Below are 27028 nucleotides of genomic sequence, written 5' to 3'. Positions count from 1 at the left end.
CATAGCTACAGAACCCACGCACTCTGGAGCCCAAGCACCACAACTACTAAGCTGGCACACCACGACTAGAGAGCCCGTGCACCACAACTAATGAGCCCGCGCACCACAACTAGAGAGAAGCCCGCGCACTGCAATGAAAAGCCCGCGCGCCACTACGAAAGATCCTGCGTGCCACAACTAAGACCCAACACAGCCAAAAAATAAATATTTCCTAAATAAAGAAACCCCTAGGGCTTCCCTCACAGCACAGTGGTTAGGAATCCACCTGCCAATGCAGGGGACACGGGTTCGAGCTCTGGTCTGGGAGGATCTCACATGCCGTGAAGCAACTAAGCCCATGTGCCACAACTACTAAGCCTGCGCTCTAGAGCCCACGAGCCACAACTACTGAGCCTGCATGCCACAACTACTGAAGCCCACACACCTGCACTGCAACGAAAGATCCCACATGCCTCAACGAAGATCCCGCACGCTGCACCTAACACATGGCACAATCAAAAAATAAAAAATAAATAAAAAGATGTCCATACTACCCAAAGGGATCTACAGATTCAATGCAATCCCTAGCAAAATCTCAGCGGCAGTTTTTTGGGGTTTTTTTTGCGGTACGCAGGCCTCTCACTGCTGTGGCCTCTCCCGCCGCGGAGCACAGGCTCCGGACGCGCAGGCTCAGCAGCCACGGCTCACAGGCCCAGCTGCTCCGCAGCATGTGGGATCCTCCCAGACCGGGACACAAACCCGTGTCCCCCGCATCAGCAGGCGGACTCCCAACCACTGCGCCACCAGGGAAGCCCTCAGTGGCAGTTTTTGCAGAAACAGAAAATTCATCCTAAAATTCATATGGACTCTCGAGGGACCCCGAATAGCCAAATAATTTTGAAAAAGAAAAACAAAGTTGAAGGACTTGCACTTCTGATTTCAAAACATATTACAAAGCTATAGTAATCAAAACAGTGTGGTGCTGGCACAAAGAAAGTGGATCAATGAAGTAGAACAGAGAGCCCATACAGTATATCGTTCTGTATATGATCATATGATCTTTAACAAAGGTGTCAAAATTACTCAGTAGGAAAAGGAGAGTCTCTTCAACAAATGGTGTTGGGAAAATTGGATATCCACATGCAAAAGAATGAAGCTAGGCCCGTATCTTACAATATGCAAAAATTAACTCAAAATTAGATTAAATATCTAAACATAAGACCTAAAACTATAAAACTCCAGAAGATGACATAGGAGAAAAGCTTCATGACATTGGACTTGGCAGTGATTTCTTGAATATGACACCAAAAGCACAGGCAACAAAAGCAAAAACAGACAAATGGGACAACATCCAATTTTAAAGCTTTTGTGCATCAAAGGACACAATCAACAGAGTGGAAAGGCAGCCAAAGGAATGGGAGAAAATATCTGAACCACTTCCTGTCCAAAGTCTTCATCTACAGTCCTGCAGTCAAGGCCACCAGACATGCCCAGACCTGCTCCCAGAAGCTGGCCCATCGTCACACAAAACTCCCAAGGCACATTCACTTTGCCTTTTTTTTTTTAAATAAATTTATTTATCTTATTTATTTATTTTTGGCTGTGTTGGGTCTTCGTTGCTACGTACAGGCTTTCTCTAGTTGCGGCGAGTGGGGGCTACTCTTCTTTGCGGTGCACAGGCTTCTCATTTTGGTGGCTTCTCTCGTTGTGGAGCATGGGCTCTAGGCACGCAGGCTCAGTAGTTGTGGCACACGGGCTTTGTTGCTCCACGGCATATGGGATCTTCCCGGACCAGGGATCGAACCTGTGTCCCCTGCATTGGCAGGCGGATTCTTAACCACTGTGCCACCAGGGAAGCCCCCCCCCCCCGTTGCCTTCTTTATTCAACAAATGTTTCACAGGTAATTTTAAAACAAGCATCACCATAATTCTAGATAACAGAATTTATAAGTTGTAGGTTTAAAAGTGATTATAAATGATAATTCATTCTAATTTTCCTATGTTGCAGTCAGAGAGAACAAGCAATATGCTTCTCACTTCATCTCATTTACAGATGAAAAAAAAGTTTGACATCCATATAAAATGAAACAACTAGACAGGGAAGGGATTAAAAACACAAATCTCCAAGCCTTTGGTTGAATGGTCTTTCCATAAGCTGCAAATATGGTGGCATTACCTAGTTTAATGGACAGTTGCTCCCAGGCACTAACAATTCCCACCAGCTTCACTATAGCTAACGTCCGGAATTGTCTAAGAATCATTTTACCACACCTGGGGTATCTTCCAAACCAGAGTGGATGACGTAGGCAGGATAGCTGCCTCAGTGGCCACTTGAGAAGATTAGAGGTTAAGGCAAACTGGATAATTTTTATTAGATACATACTACATTGGGCCAGGAAGTATATACTGCATGCCCCACAGCCTTTTTAAAAAATAAGCCAAACAAATTTTTGCTAACTTGTTAACAAAGTTCCAAATTTACAGAGAAGTTACAAAGATACAAAGAACTATTTATTACTAAAGATCTAGTAACATTGCACCACAGTTGCTTTATCATTTTCTCTCGTTCTCTGTATATACGCACACACATTTTTCCTGAACCACATGAGAGTAAGTTGCCAAAATAATGCCCCTTTATCCCCATATACTTCAGTGTACAAATATTAAAATCAAATAATTAACGTGGATACAGTACTGTTAGTTATAGACTGCATACTGTCAATGTCATTTACAGGAAAAAATCAGATTACAAGTTATATTTGGTTGTTACAAAATGTACATTTTGAAGTGTTGAAAGGGAATTTACAGTTTCAAACTAAGAAAGCAAAAATAAAGACGGAAACAAAACAAAAAACACTAAAAATACCAATAACTGCTACAATGCTGGAAAGGAAAAGGAAGCAAGCCTTTAGATAAACAGAAATTCAGACAATTCCATGACACGGATAACTGTGATTTAGTCTCTTCCAAGTTAGGTTATGCTTTGCTTTTGTTCAAAAAATGACTTCGCCCAGACTTAAACTTGATTTCACAAGTTTAGTCCTGTTTCTTTGACACAAAGATTTTCTAAAGTATCTTTATGTCAATCCTATCTTGTTATTCAATGTGAGGAAAAATATAGAGAGTTTTGGCTTTTAATACTCTTCCTGAATTTCAGCTGACCCCAAAGGAATCACGAAGACTGACGTTCAACAAAAAAAATTTCAGTTACAGGAAACTCCAGATTAACTAAGTGACTACAATAGTGTTACAATGCACTTCGGGGCAAGGTATCAAATGGAGACCTCACAAAAAGAAAAAGGCATACATTAGCCAGGCGAATAAAAATGACCGCAAAGATTGTTGCTAGTACAGAAAGTGACAAAATATGAAATGCCACATATATAATAAATATGCAACAATGCTCTCTCAACAGCACTAGCAACACAAATTGCTTTTTGTCCTGTTCCACGTTTTGGGACCAATACACGAAATGAGTCAGCTGGAACAGGCACACAGAAAAGCTCTGTGCTGAGCGGTTAGCCAAAGGGGTCGGGAGGCCCATTTTTAAGGTATTAGTAATAGGGTGGAACTCAGCTACACGAGAATCCCAACAGCAAAATGGATTCAAAACATTTTAGCCAAAGTCCACACTCTGAGCTTCATGACCTGGGAGTTCTCCATGTCAATCAAGATTCATCTGTCAGTGCTTCCAAACAGTCACAGGGCCCCTCAGCCAGCCCTTGGAGCCCGAGTGAAGACAGGACAGTACAGTAAGAAAAGATATGACTAAGAACTACAGGAGGCAAGAGGCAAGGCTGTGAAAGCTCTAAACATACAGCCCAAAAACAGTGCCTGTTTCTGACCAGGGAAAACCCACCAAACATCAACTACTCACAGAAGGAAATTCTGCCCAGGGGAAGGCTACAAAATCACTAATTACAACACAGGGGCCCTTCTTGGGGAAGGCCAGGGCTGAAGAGAGAGTGACTGAGGGATAAAACAGAGCAATGATTACCTTGCAGTGGAATGAACTGCTGGTTTACCCTGAGGCAAAGCCCTCAGTGATCTTATCTATAAAATGAGGGGGTAGAAGATCTCCAAGTTCCTTCCCGGGTAATGGAAAGAAAACATGCTCCAGAGTCAGACAGATCCTGGCTCCATATCTGACTAACTGGGCAACTTAGGTCACTCTATGCCTCAGTTTCTTCATCTGTAAAACAGAGATTCCACCTGCATCAGTTAGGGTTAGATTTGGCTGCGAATAGTGACTTAAAAAAAAAGCTTATTCCCCCAATCATAGAAAAGTCCAGAAGATGGCAGCCCAGGATTTGTGAGATGGCTCGGATCAACAAAGTCATCAGAGGCATCTTCTGCCCTGATAGCCTTCATCCCAGTCACCTAAAGACTCAAGACGACTGCTGGGGGACTTCCCTGGGTGGTCCAGTGGGTAAGACTCCGTGCTCCCAATGCAGGGAGCCAGGGTTCAATCCCTGGTCAGGGAACTAGATCCCACATACATGCTGTGACTAACGAGCCCGCCTGCCACAACAAAGGACCACACATGCCGCAACTAAAGGAGCCGGCGAACCGCAACTAAGAAGCCCACATGCTGCAACTAAGGAGTGCGCCTGCCACAACTAAGACCCAGCGCAACCAAATAAATAAAATGAGTATTTTAAAAAATGGAGGACCTGCCATGACCCCAGGAATCTATTAAAAAAAAAAAGATGACTGCTGGAATTCCAGCCATCACGTCTGTATTCCAGTTTCGGCCACATGTCTATATTCCAATAAGGAAAAAAGGGGAAAGGTACAAAGAAGTTTCCAGGAAACTACTATGTGACCACTCTGCTTGTAACCAGAATACAATCGCATGGCCATCCCTAGCTGCGAGGGGGGAATGAGCGGTGCAAATATAGTTTTATCTAGGTCAAAGCACACATCCAGATTAACACTGGGGTTCTATGACTATAGAAGAAGGGGAGACTGGATAAATCTGCAACACCTCTCATCCCATGTTAAGGATTAAATTGTAAATGTAAAGTGTCCGATGCTCCCTGGGCCCACAAATGTATCCCTTCCCCTCTGGCAGTGCTGACATTTTATGACCTGTGGTCTCCACTGGCTTGTGATGTCCTTCGGGAAACAGGCTTTTCCAGCCTGGTCTATCTTTTACTGCCTAGTCTCTGGCCACAGCCCACGTACCACCTGCATTCCAGCCATACCAAACTATCTCCCTCCTTCCATGCCTCCCAACCTTTGTACTCACAGAGCTTCTACCAGGGAAGCTCTCCCCAAGCCCTGGGCTGCACGATGAACCCCCTAGACATCCTAGGTCTCCCCTCACCTGCCACTTCCCCTCTATCCCCACCAGGTAGGGCTCTCCCCAGGTGCTTCCTCTCGGGTAGCATCACCCCCCCACACCCCACCCCACCCCATATCATAAGTGCTTTCTATGGGCCACGCCCTGTTCTAAGCCCTTTACACACAGCTTTGAAGCTGATCCCAACAACCCTATGACACAGACACTATAACACCCCCATTTTACAGATGAAGAAACCGGGGCACAGAGAGGTAAACTAGATGGTCCACGGCCACACGGGTTGTAAACAGCAGAGCCAGGATGCAAGCACAGGCTGTTGGACTGCAGAATCCATACCCTCTGCCACCACATGAGGCTGCCTTGACTCCCTGATTGAGGGGTCTGCATGTCATTTCAGACCAGGGACGGTCAAACCACAGCCCATAGGCTAAATCCAGCCCACCACCTGTTTCTGTAGATAAAGTTTTACTGGAACACAGACACACCCAGTTGTTTACAATGGGAGAGTTGAGGAGTTGCCATGGAGACCGCAGAGCCCACAGAGCCAGATTTTAACTGTCTGACCCTTTATAGGAAAAGTCGGCCACCCCTGTTTCAGGCTGTCAGCTCCATAAGGCAGGGTCTGCACTGTGCTCTTCTGACCCCCACATCTCTCAGTGCATTTGTTTATTTGTTTTTAATTGAAGTATAGTTGATTTACAATGTTGTATTAGTTTCTGGTGTACAGCAAAGTGATTCAGTTATACATGTACATTTCATTTTTATATCCTTTTTTATTATGGTTTATTATAGAATATTGAATATAGTTCCCTGTGTTATACAGCAGGACCTCATTGTTTATCTATTTTATATATAATATTCAATAGTCTGTATCTGTTTATCTCAAACTCCTAATTTATCCCTCCCCATCCCCTTTTCTCTTTGGTAACCATAAGTTTGTTTTCTATGCCTGTGAGTATATTCAGTTTTGTAAATAAGCCCATTTGTATCAATTTTTAGACTCCACATGTGATACCATAGATTTGTCTTTCTCTGTCTGACTTGCTTCACTTAGTAGGATCATCTCTATGTCGATCCATGTTGCTGCAAATGGCATTATTTCGTTCTTTCTCAGGGCTGAGTAATATTCCATTGTGTGTGTGTGTGTGTGCGCGCGCGCGTGCGCGCGCGCGTGTGTGTGTACCACATCTTTTTTATCCATTTATCTGTCAATGAACACTTAGGTTGCTTCCATGTCTAGTGCTGTAATGAACACTGGGGTGCATGTATCTTTTTGAACTAGAGTTTTCTCCAGAAATACTGCACAGCGTTTGGTATACACATAAAAGGTGCTCAACAAGTACACGGGGTGTGAACATCCATCAGGCCTAATTACACGTAGAGAGCAGTGTGTTTGGGGGCTGATGCTGCCAACTCATGCAGGGATTGGAAAGTCTCCCAGTTGAACAACCAAAGGGCCCAGAAAAACCACCATGGTGGCGTTCCCGGCACTGTTCACAGCCCATCACAGTTCTGACGGAGTGACCACTGCCGCGACGTACCTGTTGCCTGATCCACTTAACTCCCCCCGAACAAGGGGCTGACAGAGAGCCCCAGACCCTCACACACTCAGGAGAACCTGAATCCCACGGCTTCCTCGGTGGTTCCCAACATCTGCTCGTGGCTCACCAGCCACATGACCGGCACTGCAGATAAACACAACACATCCTGGAAAAGAGTTACTAAAAACTCAGGTCGGTCGTCTTTCAACTTGTTATATTTTCATCAAAATATTTCTAGAAAGGGACCAAACCACACAGAAACAGAAATAGTCCCTTAAAAACTACTGCACAACGTGAAAAAGTTATTCACGGCTCAAATGCCTTCTCCGACCTTCAAAGAACAGGCTTGTGTACCACATTTCCTGATTGTATCGTTATGATTATTATTATTTTTTTTTTTATGGATGCATTGGGTCTTCGTTGCCGCGCAAGGGCTTTCTCTAGTTGGCGAGCGGGGGCTACTCTTCATTACAGTGGGCAGGCTTCTCATTGCGGTGGCTTCTCTTGTCTCGGAGCATGGGCTCTAGGCGTGCACGGGCTTCAGTAGTTGTGGCACGTGGGCTCAGTAGTTGTGGCTTGCAGGCTCTAGAGCACAGGCTCAGTGGTTGTGGCGCACAGGCTTAGTTGCTCCGAGGCATGTGGGATCTTCCCAGAGCAGGGCTCGAACCCATGTCTCCTGCACTGGCAGGTGGATTCTTAACCACTGTGCCACCAGGGAAGCCCTGTATCATTATTCCTGATAACATTACACAAGGCACAAATAAAGCACTTTCTTTCTGGGCTGTGACCATATCCAATGGAGTCTGGGTTATCAAAACCAAATTCTGGGTGCTTTTCTTTCTAATTCTGTCTTGGCCAGGCCCGAAACCCCATCAGGAGTCGCCCAGAGGAAATGTGCAAAACACCTCCCATATTTCTGGCACAATCATCTCAATCCTGCTTTTAGGACACAAAGGCCCTCATCTCTCCTTTCCTCCCAGGGTTCTCAAACAGCTGTCCACTGGAGCACACCCTGCCGGGCCAGAGGCTGGGCAGCCAATGGAGACCAGCATCCGCTACACAAATCAAACCATTTGTCACCTGGGGCCCTGAGTGGGGGAGGAAGGGCTGAGAAATAGCTGCATACTGGCTACGGCTGGGTCAACAATGACCACCAACTCACCCCCAGGTTCCACGAAGTCACCCACTGGTCTGTTTAAAATACCAGCCTCCCAGCAAACAAACTACTGCGTGCTAGGCACTGTGCCAGGCGCGATGCATGCAGGAGCTCACAGCAACGCTACGAGGCTGGCCTCACGCACAGATGAGGAAACCAGGGTCCAAAGAAGTAAGTGACTTGTAAAGGTCATGCAGCAAAAACGAGGCAACGCTGGACCAGCAAGGGGGTCTAAGCACGTCACCAGCCTGTGCTCCTGCAGGCTGTCCCCTCAGAAGCAAGGCAATTCCAGGAGAAGGAGGCAGTCCCAGCTTCCAAAAGCTCCCCAGGTGGCAACACAGAAGGTGGCCGGGATGGAGAGCAACGCACTCATTTACACACTGATGGTGAACAGTGAGAAACGGTCCAGCCACTCTAACAGTTTCTACATGCACCTCTCTTAGGACCCTACAATTCCAACCCCAGTGTTGACCCAAGAGAAATAAAGCTTATGTCCATACACAGACTTGTACACAAACAGCAGCTTTATTTGTCATAGCCAAAAACTAGAAACCACCCAAACGTCCACCTACAGGTATATCAATAAACAAACTGTGGTATAACCACAAATGCACTATGACTCAACAACAGAAAGAAACCCAGTATAAACTACTGACAGGGGCGGCAATGTGGACGCATCTCAGAACATCTTCCTGAACTAAACAAATCAGACTCCGAAAAGGATATACTGTATGGTTCTATCTACATGAAACCCAAAGAGACAAAACAAATTCATGGTGATAAAAATCAGAAACAGATTGCGGGGAAAGGGGAATGGACTGGAAAGAAGCACAAGGAAACTTCCTGGGGGGTGGAAACGTTCTGTACCTTTTGGAGCAGTGGTTACATGGTATAAACAAGTATCAAAATTCAAACAGAACACCTAAGACCTGTTTTTGTATGTTAATTATAACTTTAAAAAGAAGTCCTTGGACTAATGAGTCATTCTGATGATAAAATGGAAAACAATTTCCCTCACAATATTACCTACCTAATATTTGCCCAAGGGGTCTGTCTAGCAAACAAAGATGAATGAGACCACCGATGCTTCCTAACAAGCCCATTATAGTCATGACAGCAACCTGCGCCCTTCCATGGGAGAGATGGCTGTCACCATGGCAACTGGTGGAAGGCAGGAAAGGTGGATGGGGAAGGGAGCTGGTGAGCTAAAGAACCACCTTAGAATTATGACTGTTGGGATGCAATACCCCCCACCACCAAGATGTCCACATCCTAATCCTGGGAACCTGTGAATGTTACCTTACACAGCAAAGTTTTTGGCATATGGAAGATTGATAAAATTCAGGATTTTGAAATGGAGGGATTATCTAGGTGGGCCCTAAATGCATTCATAGGAGTCCTTCTAACAGGGAAGCAGAGGGAGATTTGACACATACAGAGGAGAAGGCAACATGAAGACAGGCAGAAACTGGAGTGATGCGGTTACGAGCCAAGGAACGCTGGCAGCCACCAGAAGCTGGAAGAAACAAGAAGCAATCTTCCCTTAGAGTATCCGGTGGGAGCACGGTCCTGCCAACACCTTGATTTCGACCCAGTGAACCTGATTTCGGATTTCTGCCCTCCAGAACTATGAGAAAATAACTTCCTGTTGTTTAAAGCTACCAAGTTTGTGGTCATTTTTCTTAACAGCCGTAAGAAAACTAATACAGACTGGAAGCCTTAAAGCTGTATTGCTGGGCTTCCCTGGTGGCGCAGTGGTTGAGAGTCTGCCTGCCGATGCAGGGGACACGGGTTCGTGCCCCGGTCCAGGAAGATCCCACATGACGCGGAGCGGCTGGGCCCGTGAGCCATGGCCGCTGAGCCTGTGCGTCCGGAGCCTGTGCTCCGCAACGGGAGAGGCCACAATAGTGAGAGGCCCGCGTACCGCAAAAAAAAAAAAAAAAAGCTGTATTGCTTCTGCCAGCAGTCTACATTCCCCCAGTATCAACTCAAACTCCTAAGAAATTAATTTATTAATTTCAAATTAATAAAAGGTTTTTTTTCTCTTGAAAGAAAACATCAGAGAACATCTCATTACCATGGGTTAGGCAAAGATTTCCTAAACAGGACTCAAAAAGAACCAAACATAAAGGGAAAACATTGAAAAGGTGACACTAAAATTAAGATTTTATGTTTACCAAGACACTAGTAAGTGATGAGCTCGCAAACCATAGAATGAAAGAAGAGAGCTGCCTTCTCTAATGCGCACTGCCTGTGTGCGTGTGTACACAGGCCCATCGGCGAACTTGTGGGCAGAAAAGAACTTCTACAAGCCAATACGAAAAAGGCAGATACCCCAATATATAAACAGACTTAAACAGCACCTTACAAAACATGACATCCAAATGGCCAATAGATACATGAAAAGACGCTAAACTTCATTAGTCTTCAGGGAAGGCAAATCAAAACCACACAATGAAATACCACCACACACCCACCAGACTGGCTACGATGAAAACAACAGACGATGTCAAGTGTGCAAGAGTCTGTGGAACAGCTGGAACTCACACATTTCTGGTGGAGTATTAACAGACACAACCACTCTGCAAAACTCTCTGGCAACATCTCATAAGGGGGACATTGGCAATATCTCCACTCCTAGGTATCCACCCACAGAAAGGCATACATGTTATTTCCCAAAACTATTCGTATGGGCCGAAAACTGGGAAGAACTCAAATGTCTATCTGCATCTGCAACAGATATAAACATATTTAGTATATTCACACAATGGAACACCAAACAGTAGTGGAAATAAACAGACCACAACATGGATGGGGCTCTCAAACATGATGTTAAGAGAAAGAAGCCAGATACAGAAGATCACATCCTGTATGATATGAAATTCAAAAAAAGGCCTAACTAATCTACGGTACTAGAAAACAGAATAGTGGAGCCCTCCGGGGGGGTTGAGGGGATGACTGCAAGGGATGGGGTTGGGGGCTGCTCTTTCTTGATCTGGGTGTGCTCTGTGTACGAAAAGTCATTGAATTATGTACGCTTATGAGTTGTGTACTTTCCTGAATGTATGTTAGACTCCAAATTTACCCTCAAAAACTCAGTTATTCAGAGATTATGTGAAAAGATGTGGGCAGCTTTCCTTTTTCTCAATAATGTTTTCGAACCTCAAAATGGATGCAAGTTCACCTTAGGGGGGAAAAGTAATGGAAAAAAGAGAAGAGAAGAAAATAAAAATCACCCACAATCCCACCAACCAAGGACAACTGTGGTAACCATTTGGTGTAAATCTCCTCAAATACATGTACGTTTTAAAAGCAGGGGAGAGCTCCCCTGGTGGTGCAGCGGTTAAGAATCCGCCTGCCAATGAAAGGGGACACGGGTTTGAGCCCTGGCCCGGGAAGATCCCACATGCCGCGGGGCAACTAAGCCCATGCGCCACAACTACTGAGCCTGTGCTCTAGAGACCGCACAACTGCTGAGCCCATGTGCCACAACTACTGAAGCCGGCATGCCTAGAGCCCGTGCTCTGCAGCAAGAGAAGCCATGACAATGAGAAGCCTGAGCACTGCAACAAAGAGTAGCCCCCACTCACCACAACTAGAGAAAGCCTGCACGCAGCAAGGAAGACCCAACACAACCAGAAATTTTAAAAAAATAAATAAATAATTTTTTAAAAAAAGAAATAAAAGGTGGGGGAGGGGACTTCCCTGGTGGTGCTGTGGTTAAGACTCCATGCTCCCAATGCAGGGGGCCCAGGTTCGATCCCTGGTCAGGGAACTAGATCCCAAATGCATGCCGCAACTAAGAGTTTCATGCCACAACCAAGGAGCCCATGTGCTGCAACTAAGGAGCCTGCCTGCCACAACTAAGGAGCCCGCCTGCCACAACTAAGGAGCCTGCCTGCCACAACTAAGGAGCCCACCTGCCACAACTAAGGCCTGGTGCAACCAAATAGATAAATAAATTTAAAAATAATAATAATAAAATAATTAAAAGGTGGGGAAGAGAGGATCCTGCAGGGAGTGCAGCAGGTTATAACATATATAATGTATTACATATATTGTGCATATTACATATATTACATGTAATACGCAGTTTTGTAACCTAAGCAACCACCCCTTTATTATTATTGTCAACGAAATGATCTAGTGTCCCTAAACTATTTGAGTGCAGCCTCAGAACAATCTGACAACCCGGACAGCAAGATGTACAAAACCTTCCAAAGTACACAGAGGCAAGAACGTTAAACCAGAGCAGTGATTTTCATCCCTAGTATCACCACCAATTACCTCTAAAACTACTGGAATACTCAAAAACCATTCATTTTAATGCAGTATGATTTTTAAAGTTAATATATGCCCCTACTGGCTTTGCTAAATGGGCCAGGTGGCCCCAAAATCCTGGGAAATCACGGCTGGAGGCTAAACACTACCTTCTCAAAGTATGTTAACGCAGATCAAGACAAAAGCAAGCCCTGGAAATCTAGTCCCTAAAGGTCTACCCTGGGTGGGTTGTGGTGGGTCTGAAGTCAGGGTGGGCATGTCTGCTGACCCAGAAGACAAAGACTGATGGTTGCAGACAGCAGGGCAAATAATAAACATACTAACTCAAGGACAAGGCTATGAGCAGGTAGAGAACTAAGAATTATAACAGTAGCAAACACTGGCCAAAACAGAACTAAGTCCTGGTTTGATTTCTTCTCTGTCATGCATTCCTTTGCTTACTCATTCAATAATACTTGCTGAACCTTTATTATATGCCACACGCTGTTCTAGGCACTGGCGATATAGCAGTGAACAAGACAGGCGAAATTATTCTCTGTCCTCAGGGAGCTAACACCTAGTGCAGAAAGACAAAAGAGTAAAATACGGAGCACGTCAGCTGGCGGTTAAGTGTTTAGGAGGAAAAGCAAGGAAGGGAGATGGGGATTAGAGGCTGGAAGAGGGAGTAAGTCACTTCCCACAGAGATGTAAATGTCTAGTTCCAAGTTTTAAATGATCTCTCTCCTCTCAAAGAACTCTAGGATAATTACGTTAATGGAGTCCCAGAGTCATCCCAGCATTCAAAAAACAGACCAAGAATTTTATGGACCAGAAAGGGTCCATTTACCATGGGGCAAATTGAAGATCTAATAATAGCTCCCACTTCTCAGGATCCTGAACTATTCTCAGCCCCTTATACACCGGTGTCTTCATTTAATCCCCACACTGAACTAATGAGAAGCATAACACCATCTTCGACATTTAACAGATGGGAAAACGAAAGCCCAGTGCAATTAGGGAACTGGCCCAAGGTAACCGGTGTGCTAAATGCTGACGTCAGGACACTGCTCTAACTTTCCAAATAAATGTCCATTGGTGGCCTGAGGTTTTCTTTTGCCAACACTCATCTTCCTTATCCTATTCAAGATTTGCTTTTCAGTGTTTTACTGAGTTCTCACAACCCCACCAATCACCTGAAAAAGAATCAGAAGCTGGTTCCATTTTTTTTTTTTTTTGGCCGTGCAGCTTGTGGGATCCTAGTTCCCCAAACTGGGATTGAACTCAGGCCCCCCCGCAGTGGAATCACAGAGTCCTAACCACTGGACCACACCTACCTCTTTCTGAAATTGTATTCATTTGTTTAGAGGCATTTACTCTTTAATGCCATCTTACAAATCTCTACCATGCTGTAATGTCTGAAATATTTTCTTTAAAGAACTATAATAATGGATTATAGAAACTCCTTAATGGGTATTCCCTCCCCTCCCCTCCCCACTTGCCCCAGCTCTGATTACCTCACACTTTCTCAGCCAATGAGAGAGCCAAGTGTCCTGGACATGCTCTCCCGGGCGTGTCCCACCTGTGTAGTTTTCCCTCCTGTCACCTCTGTTTATGTCATTTATTTTGTGTTCTGGCCACACCACCTTCCTCAGGGCATGGGGATGAGAATGAGAGTGCTACAAATAAGGCAGAATATGACACTGAATGGTAAAATATAAGCTTTACAGCAACTTGAGGACGTGCAAGCAGACACCAGAGTAAAGTGGTGACTAGGGGGTGACTGGTGTGAAGCCCTAGGAGCCGGTGGAGGATGTTATCAACAGCGAGGCAGCCTAGGAACACTCACCAAGGACTTTGAGGCTGGAGATTTCTCATTAACTGCAGGCAATTTGAAAAGAACTGCAAAGGAACACACCATGAGGCCCCCAAATGCAGGGAGCTTGACCCAGCCCACCTACTTGCACCAAGGCAATTCCCTGGACTGGGGAAGGGTGGGCTCCTTCCACTTCTGAATCCTGCGACCCCTCCACTACTTGATGAGAAGATGCCCATGTGTTTTAAACACTGGAGTAGTTCCAGAGTAGCTCGAATGGTGCCTCTGAAAAATTAAATGGACAAATGAATATATTCTCAAAGTTTCTGTCTTTGTCCTCCTCCCTCTTCCTTTTCACTGATCCAGATCTTCCTTTATAAGACCCCTTGAGAAGAAAGTATGCAGTCACAGCCATCACAGATTTTCTCCGGATCACTAAATGGACCCTTGGCCACAGATGTGGGCAACAAAACCTGACACTGAGACATTAACCATTAGAAAGAGACAATGCTGTTGGAGTCAGTGGTAGACTTCAAAACCTGTGCATCTACTGTGATGAGAACAAACGTTGGCAGGCAGCTACAAACCACAGTAAACAAACTCAGTAAAGATGAGACCTCAGCAGCACACACAATACATTTCACCTGTGTAGCCTGCAATCAAGTACGTGTTGTTGTTATTATTATTATCATTATTATAAATTTTGCCTCTTCTCAATCTGGCCTTCAACCTAAATACTCCAGTAGATTTAGATACACAAAAGCATGAGTTACTCCAATTCCCCCTAAATCCACTCCAAAGAACAAATCCTTTAATATACATTGCAGGTAAAATGCCATCCCCAAGTGAAATAACAGTAATCCAGGGTAAAAGCTCTGTTGGCCTCATAAGCTACTTGGGAGAAAAAGCATTAAAGGTGACTGTCCAACACACAAACCAAATGCTATCACCAGCAAGGCATGGCGAGGTGCCATTAACAACGCAATTACCAGGAACTGAAATCAGATTCAGCCCTCTCATCTGTCTCCTCTCGGCACTCGACCCATCCTTTCAGCTCTCCAAGAACTGGAGGGGAAAAGGGAGAGCCAAGAGCAGATACTGGGGCTATTTTAAGAAATAAAAGGATTCAAAAGTTAAGGTGCAACTTCCACTAACACAGTAGCAGATCTCCAAGGAAACCCCCGTGAAAGTTCTCTGTCTATAATATCAACTCAGGTTCCATAGGTAGGATGGAACCCTCCATCTTCCTCTTAGTTGAGTTTCATGTAAATAACTGCCTGCTGTTTCAGCTGTAAACAATCTGAAACTTACAAATGGAGAGAGGACCAAGTATTCTACTAACCAGCGGAGAGAAGCAAGAGTTCCCAGGGTGTGATTCGAATCTCACAAGCATCCTTAAGAACCCCAAGTCCTAATATCCAAGGGCTATTAAGGACCAGACACAAGATCTCATCAACAACGTCTCCAAAAAGCCCCATTCTCCTTGCATGGATATTTGTATTTTCCTTTGACTTGCTTTTGAAAAACAAAGTTTAAAAATGTCAGCTGCAGTACCCCATCTGCTCCTTTCAAGTGTTCCTCACTATTCTCACTACTCAGTCCACACAGCACCGCGACCCCTTCCCTTGACACCCATCCTTCCACGTGTCCATAACTAGGCTTCCCAACTGTGAGGGTAGAGTGAGCAGGGAACTTCAAAAAACACCTAAAGGGGGAAAATAATAATAATAATTTAAATAGCGACCTGCCATTTCGAAAGGGGAGAGAGTGTCAAAGGAAAACAAAAAACAAAAAAAACCCTAAACTTCCGTCGCAGAGATTGGAGGTTCCCGGCCACCAACTGGGCAGGGGGCTAGCATGCGCGCCGGAAGCCGCCGAGGATAAGTGGCTGGTTTCTGGTGGTGGTGGTGTCTTAAAACGACAAAGTTTTAAATGAACTATGATATGGGGAGAATTGCTGTGATGGGACCAGATGTACTAGCTCTTTCATCCAGGCGTCAAGCACGCCCCCTCTGCCTCCCGTCCTCAGCCATTCTCCAGGAGTACGGGAAACCGCTAGCAGTCAGGGCCCGGGGACCAGCGCGCTCGTCCGCCCGCCGCTCCAGTCCCAGCAGGAGCTAGGGCTCTCCCTCCCTCCCCGCCACCGCGATGCGGTCCCAGGGTGGGGTGGCGGCGCGCTGAGGGGAGCGGGGACCTGGGAAGGGCCTGGGTGCCGAGGCGGCCCCGGCTCGCCGGCGGCCCGATCGCGCGCGCACACACTCACACTCACAACAAGCGGCGCGCAGGGAGGGGTGGGCGGCCGGCGCGTTACCTGTTCTGCCAGCCCTGGAGGAGGTTGGTGTATTTGCTGAGCACGCCCTCGAGCGCCGGCTCCCTCCGCCGGCCGTTTCCCCCGCACGGGCTAGCGGCCACCGAGCCCGGGCTACTGCGGCTGCCCCCGCCGCCGAGCCCGGCGGCCGCCGACCGACCGGAGACCCCCCGGCCCGCTAAGGAGCAGGAGGGCGAGGAGCCCGCCGAGGTGGCGCGGCTGCTGCTGCGGCTGCTGCTGTTGCTGCCCCCGCCGCCGTCTGCGCCCTGGGCCGCCCTCTCCATGGTTCGCGCGCGCCTGGGAGGCGGGTGCCCGCAGCGGTGGCGACCCCGGCGCTGGAGCTCCTGGCGCGGCGGCGGCTACAGCTCCGGGCACCCGGGCCGCGCGTGGCTGCTCCAAATCCCCGGGAAACGCCTGACTCATACAGGAGGAAGAGGAGGAGGAGGCAAAGAAGAGCTGGGAAGGAAGCCAACGGGGCTGGATGCAGCTGCGGCCGCCCCTCCTCCGGCCGCGGCCCGGGCCCCGGCCCCTCCCTCCGCACTAGTTTCCCCGGCAAGTTCGGAGCGGGTGGCCGGTTCGGCAAGCCCTTCTCCGGTTCCTCCTCCTTTGCTTTCCAGTCCCTGCGGCCGCTCAGGCCCAGGGCTCGGGGCGCTCCCAGCGCCAATGCGCAGGGTGGGCACGCCCGGAATCCACACCCTGCCGCCCCCTCTCGGATGGGAAGGTGCGAAAGGGAATCTCCGCGCGTCACTCCCCAACCCCCACCCACCTCGGGACCTGGAGGGAGGGGCGGTCCCACCCACCGGGTCCACCCGGATATGGACCCGCCCGGCCTAACGCCGCCTCACGCGCACACTCTTCTCCGTCTTCCGCACTGAGCCTGGCCCGGACACACGTACACGGTCACCTGGACATCGACCTCACTGGCCGAGCCAAGAAACAGGGCAGGGAGGTTCTCCGGGCTCTCCTGTGCGTCTGGGAGGGGAGGGCAGAGAGCGCTCCCGGGGCATTTTCAGCCAGCGGAGTTATGGCACAGTGGACACCAGGGCCGGGATCAGAGGCAAAAGAACTCGGGTTCCTGCGAGTGCCTCCTTAAATTGAGCGTCCTAGGCGCCGCACTGCCTTCACCCTAATCCCCACCCTGATGGACACACGTAAACCTGTCAAATCCAACCCTACCTGGTGTTATCAGACAGCACGAAGCACCTGGGAACCAGAGGCTCCGAAATGGGTAAGACTGCACTTAAGGCAGGAGAAATCACAGATACTTACAAACAGAGCGAAGTATTCTATTGGCTGTAACTTCTGCTCCCCCCCCCACCTCCACCACCACCACCACCCCCGCCCCAAGGTACACGGAGCTGCAGCTGGGTTTCTAAATCTAAAGTTGTTTTTGCTCTTCCGCAGAAGTAGATGGGTTACACTTTCTCCACTGCACTCATCATTTTTGTGCATATAAATATCCAATGCAATCTGGAAGTTTCCAAAATTACCTGGAAAATAGCTTTGAGGATCTCACACTCTCCCCAACACACACACAAGAAAACAAAAACAAATATCGATAGATGATCCCCATCTACAAACCCATAAAGCAGATAAATAATTCAACAGTTAAAAAATTACCAAATGAAATACAGTCGGCTTTCATGGGGACAGTTCCCCCAGCCCGACTCCTTTCTAGCTCCATATCCTTCCAGGAAGCTTTCAGAGGTGGGTTAGCTCTAGAAATTTTCATGGAGAAGCTTCTGGAGCTGATGAGAGTTGGTTGTGCCCTGAATAAATTACAACCCCAAGTACCCACACAGTGTAAAAAGAGAAAAATTCTCAAGAGACTGCATGGTAGAAAAGAGCAACTTCGAAGCCAGACGGAGCTGAGTTCTAACCTAGGACCTTGATACCTCTTATAGCCTTAGTTTTCTCACCTGCAAAATGGGACTGATGGTACTACTGGCTGGGATGAACTATGTGAGAATGTTTATTTGTTCAAAATACTTACCGCCTCTTCCCCTGGGAGGACTGTTCTCCCTCCACATGACCCTCAGGCTCGGCCATGGATTTCTTTTGGCCAGTGGACTGTGAACAGATATGATAGATGCTATGTCCAAACGTAAGTCTAAGATTCATCTCACGGTTCCACCATCTTTCTCTTCCTTCTGCCAGGTGAGCAGCATGTCTCAGATCAGGGCTGTCCTTCAGCTTGGGTCCTGGAGTGAGAAGACGTGTGACAGAGCTGAAGCCAGTTAGCCTTGGCCATACCACATGCACAAAATCTTTGCCGCTGAGATTTTAGGAACCATCTTGTCCCACAGCATAACTTTCCTTGAGCCAGCTGGTCAGTGTGTGAGCGATCTTGAAGCCCTTCATTGGCATGAGGACTGGGAGGTGGGCACATACTGAACAATAACCGTCAGTCGTTATATGCCCACACAGCACCCCTCGTGGGGGCCTGACACCTGCGGGTCCGGCTAAAAGTGGGAGGTGCCATCATCTTATTTCATATTATCGAACCTCTACCACCTACCCAGCCCACCTGTGACTTCTCACCTTGGACTAAAAAACTGAGACCCTTGAGATAGTCTAGTTGAAGGGGGGAGGGGCTACACTGAAAGGACTAGTCAAGGTCAGAGTGCTAGTCTGTTCAGCCTGCTGTAACAGAATACCACAGACTGGGAGCCTGTAAGCAACAAAAATTTCTCTCTCACAGATCTGGAGGCTGCAAGTCTAAGATCATGGTGCTGGCATGTTCAGGTTCTGGTGAGAACCCTCTTCCAAGCCTCAGACTTCTCACTGTGTCCTCATGTGGCAGAAGGGTCTTGGGAGCTCTGTGGGGTCTCTTTTATAAGAGCACTAACCCCACCCTCATGAACTAAGCACCTTTCAAAGGCCCCACCTCCTAATACCATCACATTGGGCATTAGGATTTCAACATAGGAATTGGGTGGATATTGATAAAGGATTCAAAACCCTCTGCCAAAAAGAAGAAAAAAAAATTTTTTTCCAATGCATTGTGGCCTTGTATTACTTCATATAATGCTTTAATTACTCTTGCAGACAGTGTAGGAATTTTATAGGGAAAGTGAGTAATTTGATCAAGTCACAAAAAAAACCAAATGAGATATCATAACTCTAATTTTCCTGCATCCTAGTCATGGTAGTAATTTATGTCAAATACACTTATGTAGAACATGATTGAGGGAGTTTCTCAGAAACTGTGGTTGACAAATATTCAGACCATAGAAGCCAGGGTGGAGCGAGAGCAAGCCAGCTGTGTGGGATCAGAAATGGCCAAAGAGGTAAGTCAGTAGCAAGAGGTGCATGGAGCAGATGTGCTGCAAGAAGAGGCAAGACCATGACAGAGAGAGGAGCACACATGTCCCCACTCTTCCCCGCCTCTTCACCAGGCTTGTGCTTCTCACCCATGGAATTGGGTTTTTTTGTTGTTGTTTTTGTTTGTTTTTTTAATTGAAGTATAGTCAATTTACAATGTTGTGTTAGTTTCAGGTGTACAGCAAAGTGATTCAGTTATATATATATATATACCTTTTCTTTTCCATTATGGTTTATTACAGGATATTGAATATAGTTCCCTGTGCTATACAATAAGACCTTGTTGTTTATCTATTTTGTATATAGTAGTTTGTATCTGCTAATCCCAAACTCCTAATTTATCCCTCCCCCACCCCCTTTCCCCTTTGGTAGCCATAAGTTTTTTATGTCTGTGAGTCTGTTTCTGTTTCATAAATAGGTTCATTTGTATCATATTTTAGATTCCACATATAAGTGATATCATATGATGTTTGTCTTTCTCTGTCTGACTTACCTCACTTAGTAATAATAATCTCTAGGTCCATCAATGTTGCTGCAAATGGCATTATTTTATTCTTTTTATGGCTGAGTAATATTCCATGGTATATCTGTACCATATCTTCATCCATTCATCTGTTAATGGACATTTAGGTTGCTTCCATGTCTTGGCTATTGTAAATAGTGCTGCTGTGAACATTGGGGTGCATGTATCTTTTCGAATTAGAGTTTTCTCCAGAAATATGCCCAGGAGTGGGATTGCTGGATCACTGGAGTTTTAAATTTAAAGTCACTTTTTCTAGAAAGCTTTCCTTGACCCACTGTAGAATAGCAAGTGAAGAAAAGATATCTGCAGAATTCTCTTCATGTTGGAAAAACAATTTGAGAACAAAAGACATAATAAATTGGCAAAAATATTTGCAAAACATACATGCCCAAAACAAGGACTTATTTCCTTAACTCACCCAGATTGCATAAATCATTAAGAAAAATACAAGTGTAAGTAGAATGACTGAAAATCTAACAGCCATCTTGGACCATGTGAAGACTTTGTGAGTGGAAGCCATACATAATTGGAACAAAAGGACAAACACACCACACCTCTTCAAATAATGGGCAGAAACAGTCACCCCGAGTAGGGAGCTGACTACCACAGTTTCTCCACGTGGACCCAGAGAGCTGGTCTGGAGTTTCCAGTAACTGTTTCCGGAACCCCCTCTTCTAGCTGGGACTGTCATTCTTGTCAACGGCACATAAAGTCTTAAGAGGATGTTCATGGACCAGCAAGAGTAAATAGTACTAGAAATTAACACAACATTGTAAATCAACTATACTTCAATAAAATAAATTTTTTAATCTTTGTGTTCTGAATTCACAGCATTTTATTTATTTTTATTTATTTATTTACATTTTTGGCTGCATTGGGTCTTTGCTGCGCGCAGGCTTTCTCTAGTTGCAGCGAGTGGGGGCTACTCTTTGTTGCGGTGTGCAGGCTTCTCATTGCAGTGGCTTCCCTTGTTGCAGAGCACAGGCTCTAGGCACGTGGGCTTCAGTAGTTGTGGCACGCAGGCTCAGTAGTTGTGGCTCGCGGGCTCTAGAGCACAGGCTCAGTAGTTGTGGTGCACGGGCTTAATTGCTCTGCGGCATCTGGGATCTTCCCAGACCAGGGCTCGAACACCCATCCCCTGCATTGGCACGCAGATTCTTAACCACTGCGCCACCAGGGAAGTCCCAAAATAAATTTTAGAAAAAGTAATTAGTCACTGACATGGTTGGCCAGATGCCATACATGAAGCCACAAGTGGAGAGAAGTTTGTCACAAGCAGATCACCCTCTGTTTCAACTTGGTCACATTTGTGTTAGAAACAACTGATCTAATGTGTTCTCCATCCCAAATAATAACAATCATAGCTAATATTTATTGAGCACTTACTATGTGCCAGGCACTGTGCCAAGTGTTTTATACATAGTAACTCGTTTAATCTTTACAACAACCACATGAGCTGTGTACTGTTCCTGTTCCTATTTTACAGGTGGAGAAAAACTGAATCAAAGAAATGTTCAGCAAAAATAGGGCAAGATGTAAAAAATTTTATTCTTGTTCTACAAGGAGAAATAGAAATTTATTTTAGGGCTTCCCTGATGGCGCAGTGGTTAAGAATCCTCCTGCCAATGCAGGGGACACAGGTTCGAGCCCTGGTCCGGGAAGATCCCACATGCCGTGGAGCAACTAAGCCCGTGCGCCGCAACTACTGAGCCTGTGCTCTAGAGCCCGCGAGCCACAACTACTGAGCCCGCGTGCCACAACTACTGAAGCCTGTGTGCCTAGAGCCTGTGCTCTGCAACGAAGCGAAGCCACCGCAGTGAGAAGCCCGTGCACTGCAACAAAGAGGAGCCCCCTCTCGCTGCAACTAGAGAAAGCCCGCGCAGCAACGAAGACCCAACACAGCCAAAAATAAATAAATAAATTTACTGAAAAACAATTTATATTTCAAAAAAATAGTTAAGCAACATCCCCTGTATAATGGAAAAGGACCTAAAAAAGAAATATATGTATATACATACACATATATGTATAACCGAATCACTTTGCTGTACACCTGAAACTAACACAACATTGTAAATCAACTATATTTCAATAAAAATTTTTTTAAATAAAAAAAATTTTAAGGAGCTTCCCTGGCGGTCCAGTAGTTAAGACTCTATGCTTTCAATGCAGGGGGCATGGGTTCAATCCCTGGTCAGGGAACTAAGATCCCACATGCCACACAGTGCAGACAAAAAAATTTTTCTTAATTAAATATATTTATAATATCTGGCTTAAACCACTTAAAAAAAAAAAGCAGCCTCCCCCCCAAATACTGCTGGAGCTAGATTTTAAACTCAGGCAGTTTGGCTAGTGAGCCTGAGTTCTTTACCACTAAACTATTCCACTTGCTTCATAATGGATTCAGTCTTCTTTCTTCTACTTAATGAAACCACTGAAAGTACAGCTCAGTGCCTGGAATTCCATTTCTTGTTACAGTTTTGTTCATGTAGGAATTGATTCTCCCATCACCACTGGGAGAGAAGCAGGGCAGGAGCTTGGGCCCCTAGCATCCAGCCACAGGGCCTGCACGCCATAATCCTCAATAAATGTTTATTGTTTGATGAATGAAGTGCAGTTTTACTGGGGAAGAAACAGAAACTCAGAAAAGAGAAGCCAATACTAAACCTGAACTCAGGTCTTCTGACGCCAAGTCCAATGTTCTTACAAATTCACTGCCTGGACTTCAGCAGCAGTATGTACTCGCAACTTTACCAGCCGCTGGGAAGATGGAAACACCACAGTGGGAGTAGGGACAGCCCATCACCCTGTGAACTAGCAGCTCCATCAGGACCGCCCTGGGGGTTATATCCAGGAAAATCAAATTACTGCAATGGTCATATGCAACTTCGCAATACAGCCATATATACATTATATTGACATTTTTCCAAAATGGAAATTATGTCATGTTTTGATGATTAATTTATTTAAATGGATGATCATTTGTAAAGATTCATATACACAAAGATACAATGTACAATAGAAAGTGAAATATATTTGTAACACCTCCCCAGAGGAAACCACTGTTAATAAGTTATGTGTATGTTCTTCCAGACATTTTTCTACGCAGAAATATAGTTACAGATTATCTTATTCAAAAGCAGGTTCAGGGCTTCCCTGGTGGCACAGTGGTTGAGGGTCCGCCTACCGATGCAGGGGACACGGGTTCGTGCCCCGGTCCGGGAAGATCCCACGTGCCGCAGAGCGGCTGGGCCCGTGAGCCATGGCCGCTGAGCCTGCGCGTCCGGAGCCTGTGCTCCGCAACGGGAGAGGCCACAGCGGTGAGAGGCCCGCGTACCGCAAAAACAAAAAACATGGCTCATGTATTACAAAATTCTCCCAGAAAGTGTGAATCAGTTTTCACTCTGCTGATCCTGTCTGGGTCTCCTCGCGCGTTTGAGCGATGGCTGAATGGTCTAGGTTGGCCTTGGCTGAGACAGCTGGGCTCTTCGTCCTTACCAGGATCTCTCATCCTCCTGGAGCCTCACCTCAGCTTGTTCTCAGGGCACTGAGAGGGTTCCAGAAAGAGGAAGCATGCAAAGCCTCTTGAAGCCTTGTCTAGGGACTGGCGCAGGGTCACTTCTGCCATATTTCAACAAAGGTGCTGACTTTCCAAGATACCCAGGGAGGGGTCAACACGGTAGTGTTCTGGCTTCCCATGGTAACTTAAGGGAAAACTTCCACAATATCCAGAGCCCTTGAGGTCCTGCACATGAACAAGGAAGACATTTTCAAATTCCTTGCAGCAGGAACACACGGAATCTGTTCTTCCACAGACTTAGACAGAAAATGGAAAAAAGGTGGTTGGAAAATAAAGTTTCTTTAAAAACAACAACAACAACAAAAAAAAACCCAAAAAAAAAACAGTGCTGGAACAATTGGACATTTATATGCAAAAAAGTAAAAAATCCATACTTCACACTTTATTCAAAAATTACCTCAAGGGCTTCCCTGGTGGCGCAGTGGTTGAGAGTCCGCCTGCCGATGCAGGGGACACGAGTTCGTGCCCCGGTCTGGGAAGATCCCACATGCCGCGGAGCGGCTGGGCCCGTGAGCCATGGCCGCTGGGCCTGTGCGTCCGGAGCCTGTGCTCCGCGACGGGAGGGGCCACAGCAGTGAGAGGCCTGCGTACCGCAAAAAAAAAAAAAAAAAAAAAAAGACCTCAAAAGGAATCAAAAACTAAAAGGTGAAACAAAAATATTCACTTTTAGGGCTTCCCTGGTGGTGCAGTGGTTGAGAGTCCGCCTGCCGATGCAGGGGACGCGGGTTCGTGCCCCGGTCCAGGAGGATCCCACATGCCGTGGAGCGGCTGGGCCCGTGAGCCGTGGCCGCTGAGCCCGCGCGTCCGGAGCCTGTGCTCCGCAACGGGAGAGGCCACAACAGTGAGAGGCCCGCGTACCGCAAAAAAAAAAAAAAAAAAAAAAATTCACTTTTAAAAGATAGCATAGGAGAAATCTTTATGAACTGGGGTTAGGAAAACAGAGTACCTCTTGTGAAGAGGGAAGTTTGACTGGGAGGCAAAACCAAGGGTTTGGAGAGGGAGTCAAGGACCACGGGAGAATTATTCCCAGGTCTTGAGATGCAATCAAGGGACTCGAAAGAGGATTACAACTTGTTGACTGGATTTTAGAATCACCGTGGACCACTGATTCCTTCCTGCTTCCCATTTCCCCCTTTTTGAACAGGAATATCAGAGCGGCTATCCTGTGTCTGTGTCTGTTGACCACTGTCTGTTGACGGGAGGAGCGGGCAGACAGCCTTTCTTCAGTTTCACAGGTTGCAGGAATGAACTCAAGGAGCTGATCTTAAATAGCTACCCCTGAGCATCCTCTCCTCTCCTGGACTCAGCTTAGAGGACGTGATTCTGACTTCAAGCTGGTGCAGTGATGGGAGGAGACTCTTAGGGGCCCTTGAGTGGACGACTGTGTTTTGCATGTGGGAGGGATATAAATAATTTGTGGCCAGACTATAGTGGTTTCAAAGATATGTCCACAAATTCTGTGATACTTTCTCAAGAGGTGGAGCTTAATTCCTCTCCCCTTGAGTGTGGAATAGACTTGGTGACCCACTTCTAGTGAAGAGAACATTGGCAGAAGTAATGAGACATCATGTCCAAGGTTATGTTATAAAAAGACAATGGTTTCTGTCTTAGGTGAATGTTCTCTCTGTTTCTGCCTCTCATCATTCGCACTAGGGAAGCCAGCTGCCATGTCATAAGGACACCCAGGCAGCCTACAGAGAGGAATTAAAGCATGCCAGCCACTATGTGAGTCATCTTGGAGGCAGGTTTTCAGAGGCCAGCTGACCGCCACATGAGGGACCTTGGAAGCACGTCCACCCCAGTCAAGCCTCAGGATGACTGCAGCCCGGACAGACAGCTTGGCTGCAACCTCATGAGAGACCCTGAGGCAGAACCACACAGCTAAGCTGCTTCCAGATTCCCAACCTTCAGAAACTGTGAGACAGTAAGTGTTTCTGTTTTAAGCCACTAAATTTGGGATAATTTTTTACTCAGCAGTAATTAACTAATACAGATGGCTACCTTGAAAGTTGTCATTTTGTAATTTTTATCTCTTTGTTTCCTTTTCACTACCCTTGACCAAATTTTCATATCCTGAAGATATGAAGCAGGGAAAATAATATAGGGCAGGTTAAAATAAAAATGATATATCAGGGGCTTCCCTGGTGGCACAGTGGTTGAGAGTCCACCTGCCGATGCAGGGGACGCGGGTTCGTGCCCCGGTCCGGGAAGATCCCACATGCCGCAGAACGGCTGGGCCCGTAAGCCATGGCCACTGAGCCTGCGCGTCCGGAGCCTGTGCTCCACAACGGGAGAGGCCACAACAGTGAGAGGCCCGTGTGCCGCAAAAAAAAAAAAAAAAAAAAAATGATATATCAATGTAGTATTGACAAAAGCATAGACACATAAAAAAATGGAACAGAATAGAAAATCTAGAAATAGTTCTACAGAATAGCCAATTGACTTTTGATAGAAGTGCAAACACAATTCAGTGGAGCTTTCTGTATTAGTTTCCTGTTTCTGCTGTAAACTAGTACCATAAACTTGGTGGCTTAAAACAATACAAATTTATTATAATTTATTATCTTACAGTTCTGGCAGTCAGAAATTCAAAAATGGGTCTTACAGGCTATAATCAAAGTATTAGCAGGCAGTACAGTATTTTTTCTGAAGGCTCTAGGGGAGAGACAGTTTCCTGCCTTCTCCAGCTTCTAGGGGCACCTGCATCCCTTGGCTCATGGCCCCTCCAGCAATGGCATCACCCCAACCTCTGCTTCTGTCGTTTCATTTCCTTCCGATTCTGACCCTCCTGTGTCCCTCTTACAAGAATTTTTGTGATTACATTGAGCCTACATGGGTGATCTTTTCAACAAATGATGCTAGAACAACTGGACATTCATATGCAAAAAAAAAAAATAAGAACCTTACCTACACCTTATACAAAAATTAACTCAAGGGCTTCCCTGGTGGCGCAGTGGTTGAGAGTCCGCCTGCCGATGCAGGGGACGCGGGTTCGTGCCCCGGTCCGGGAAGATCCCACATGCCGCGGAGCATTCCAAAATGTGGAAGGTAAAACTCTTAAACTTTAGGAAGAAAACATAGGAGAAAGCTTTATGAACTTGGATTAGGGAAATAGTTCTCAGATACTACAACAAAAGCATAATATATTGTTAAAAATTGAAAATTTGACATTATCAAAATTAAAAAATTTTTGCTCTGCAAAGACACTGACAAGAGAATGAAAAGACAAGCCACAGGCT

At 46.2% G+C, this 27028-nt stretch overlaps 1 protein-coding gene across 7 annotated transcripts in view; it reads right to left on the bottom strand.

Moving 5' to 3' along the window:
- The window catches only part of OSBPL10 (oxysterol binding protein like 10), a 377433-nt gene that overhangs the window by 268881 nt on the left and 81524 nt on the right, over positions 1-27028 (bottom strand). For 4 of the 7 annotated variants that reach the window (XM_049715907.1, XM_049715906.1, XM_049715903.1 and 1 more), the window contains exon 2: positions 18356-18563. In XM_049715907.1, coding sequence (XP_049571864.1) covers positions 18356-18563 — 208 coding nt within the window. Of the gene's footprint in view, positions 1-16365; positions 17157-18355; positions 18564-22876; positions 23035-27028 lie in introns of those variants that run through there. The other 3 variants (XM_033405466.2, XM_004279684.3, XM_033405467.2) reach the window with 3 other exon arrangements.

This window comes from Orcinus orca, chromosome 10, assembly GCF_937001465.1.
Source record: "Orcinus orca chromosome 10, mOrcOrc1.1, whole genome shotgun sequence".
Classification (NCBI taxonomy): Eukaryota; Metazoa; Chordata; class Mammalia; order Artiodactyla; family Delphinidae; genus Orcinus; species Orcinus orca.
The sequence above is the reverse complement of the archived record's forward strand: the minus strand, read 5'-3'. Positions and strand labels throughout refer to the sequence as shown.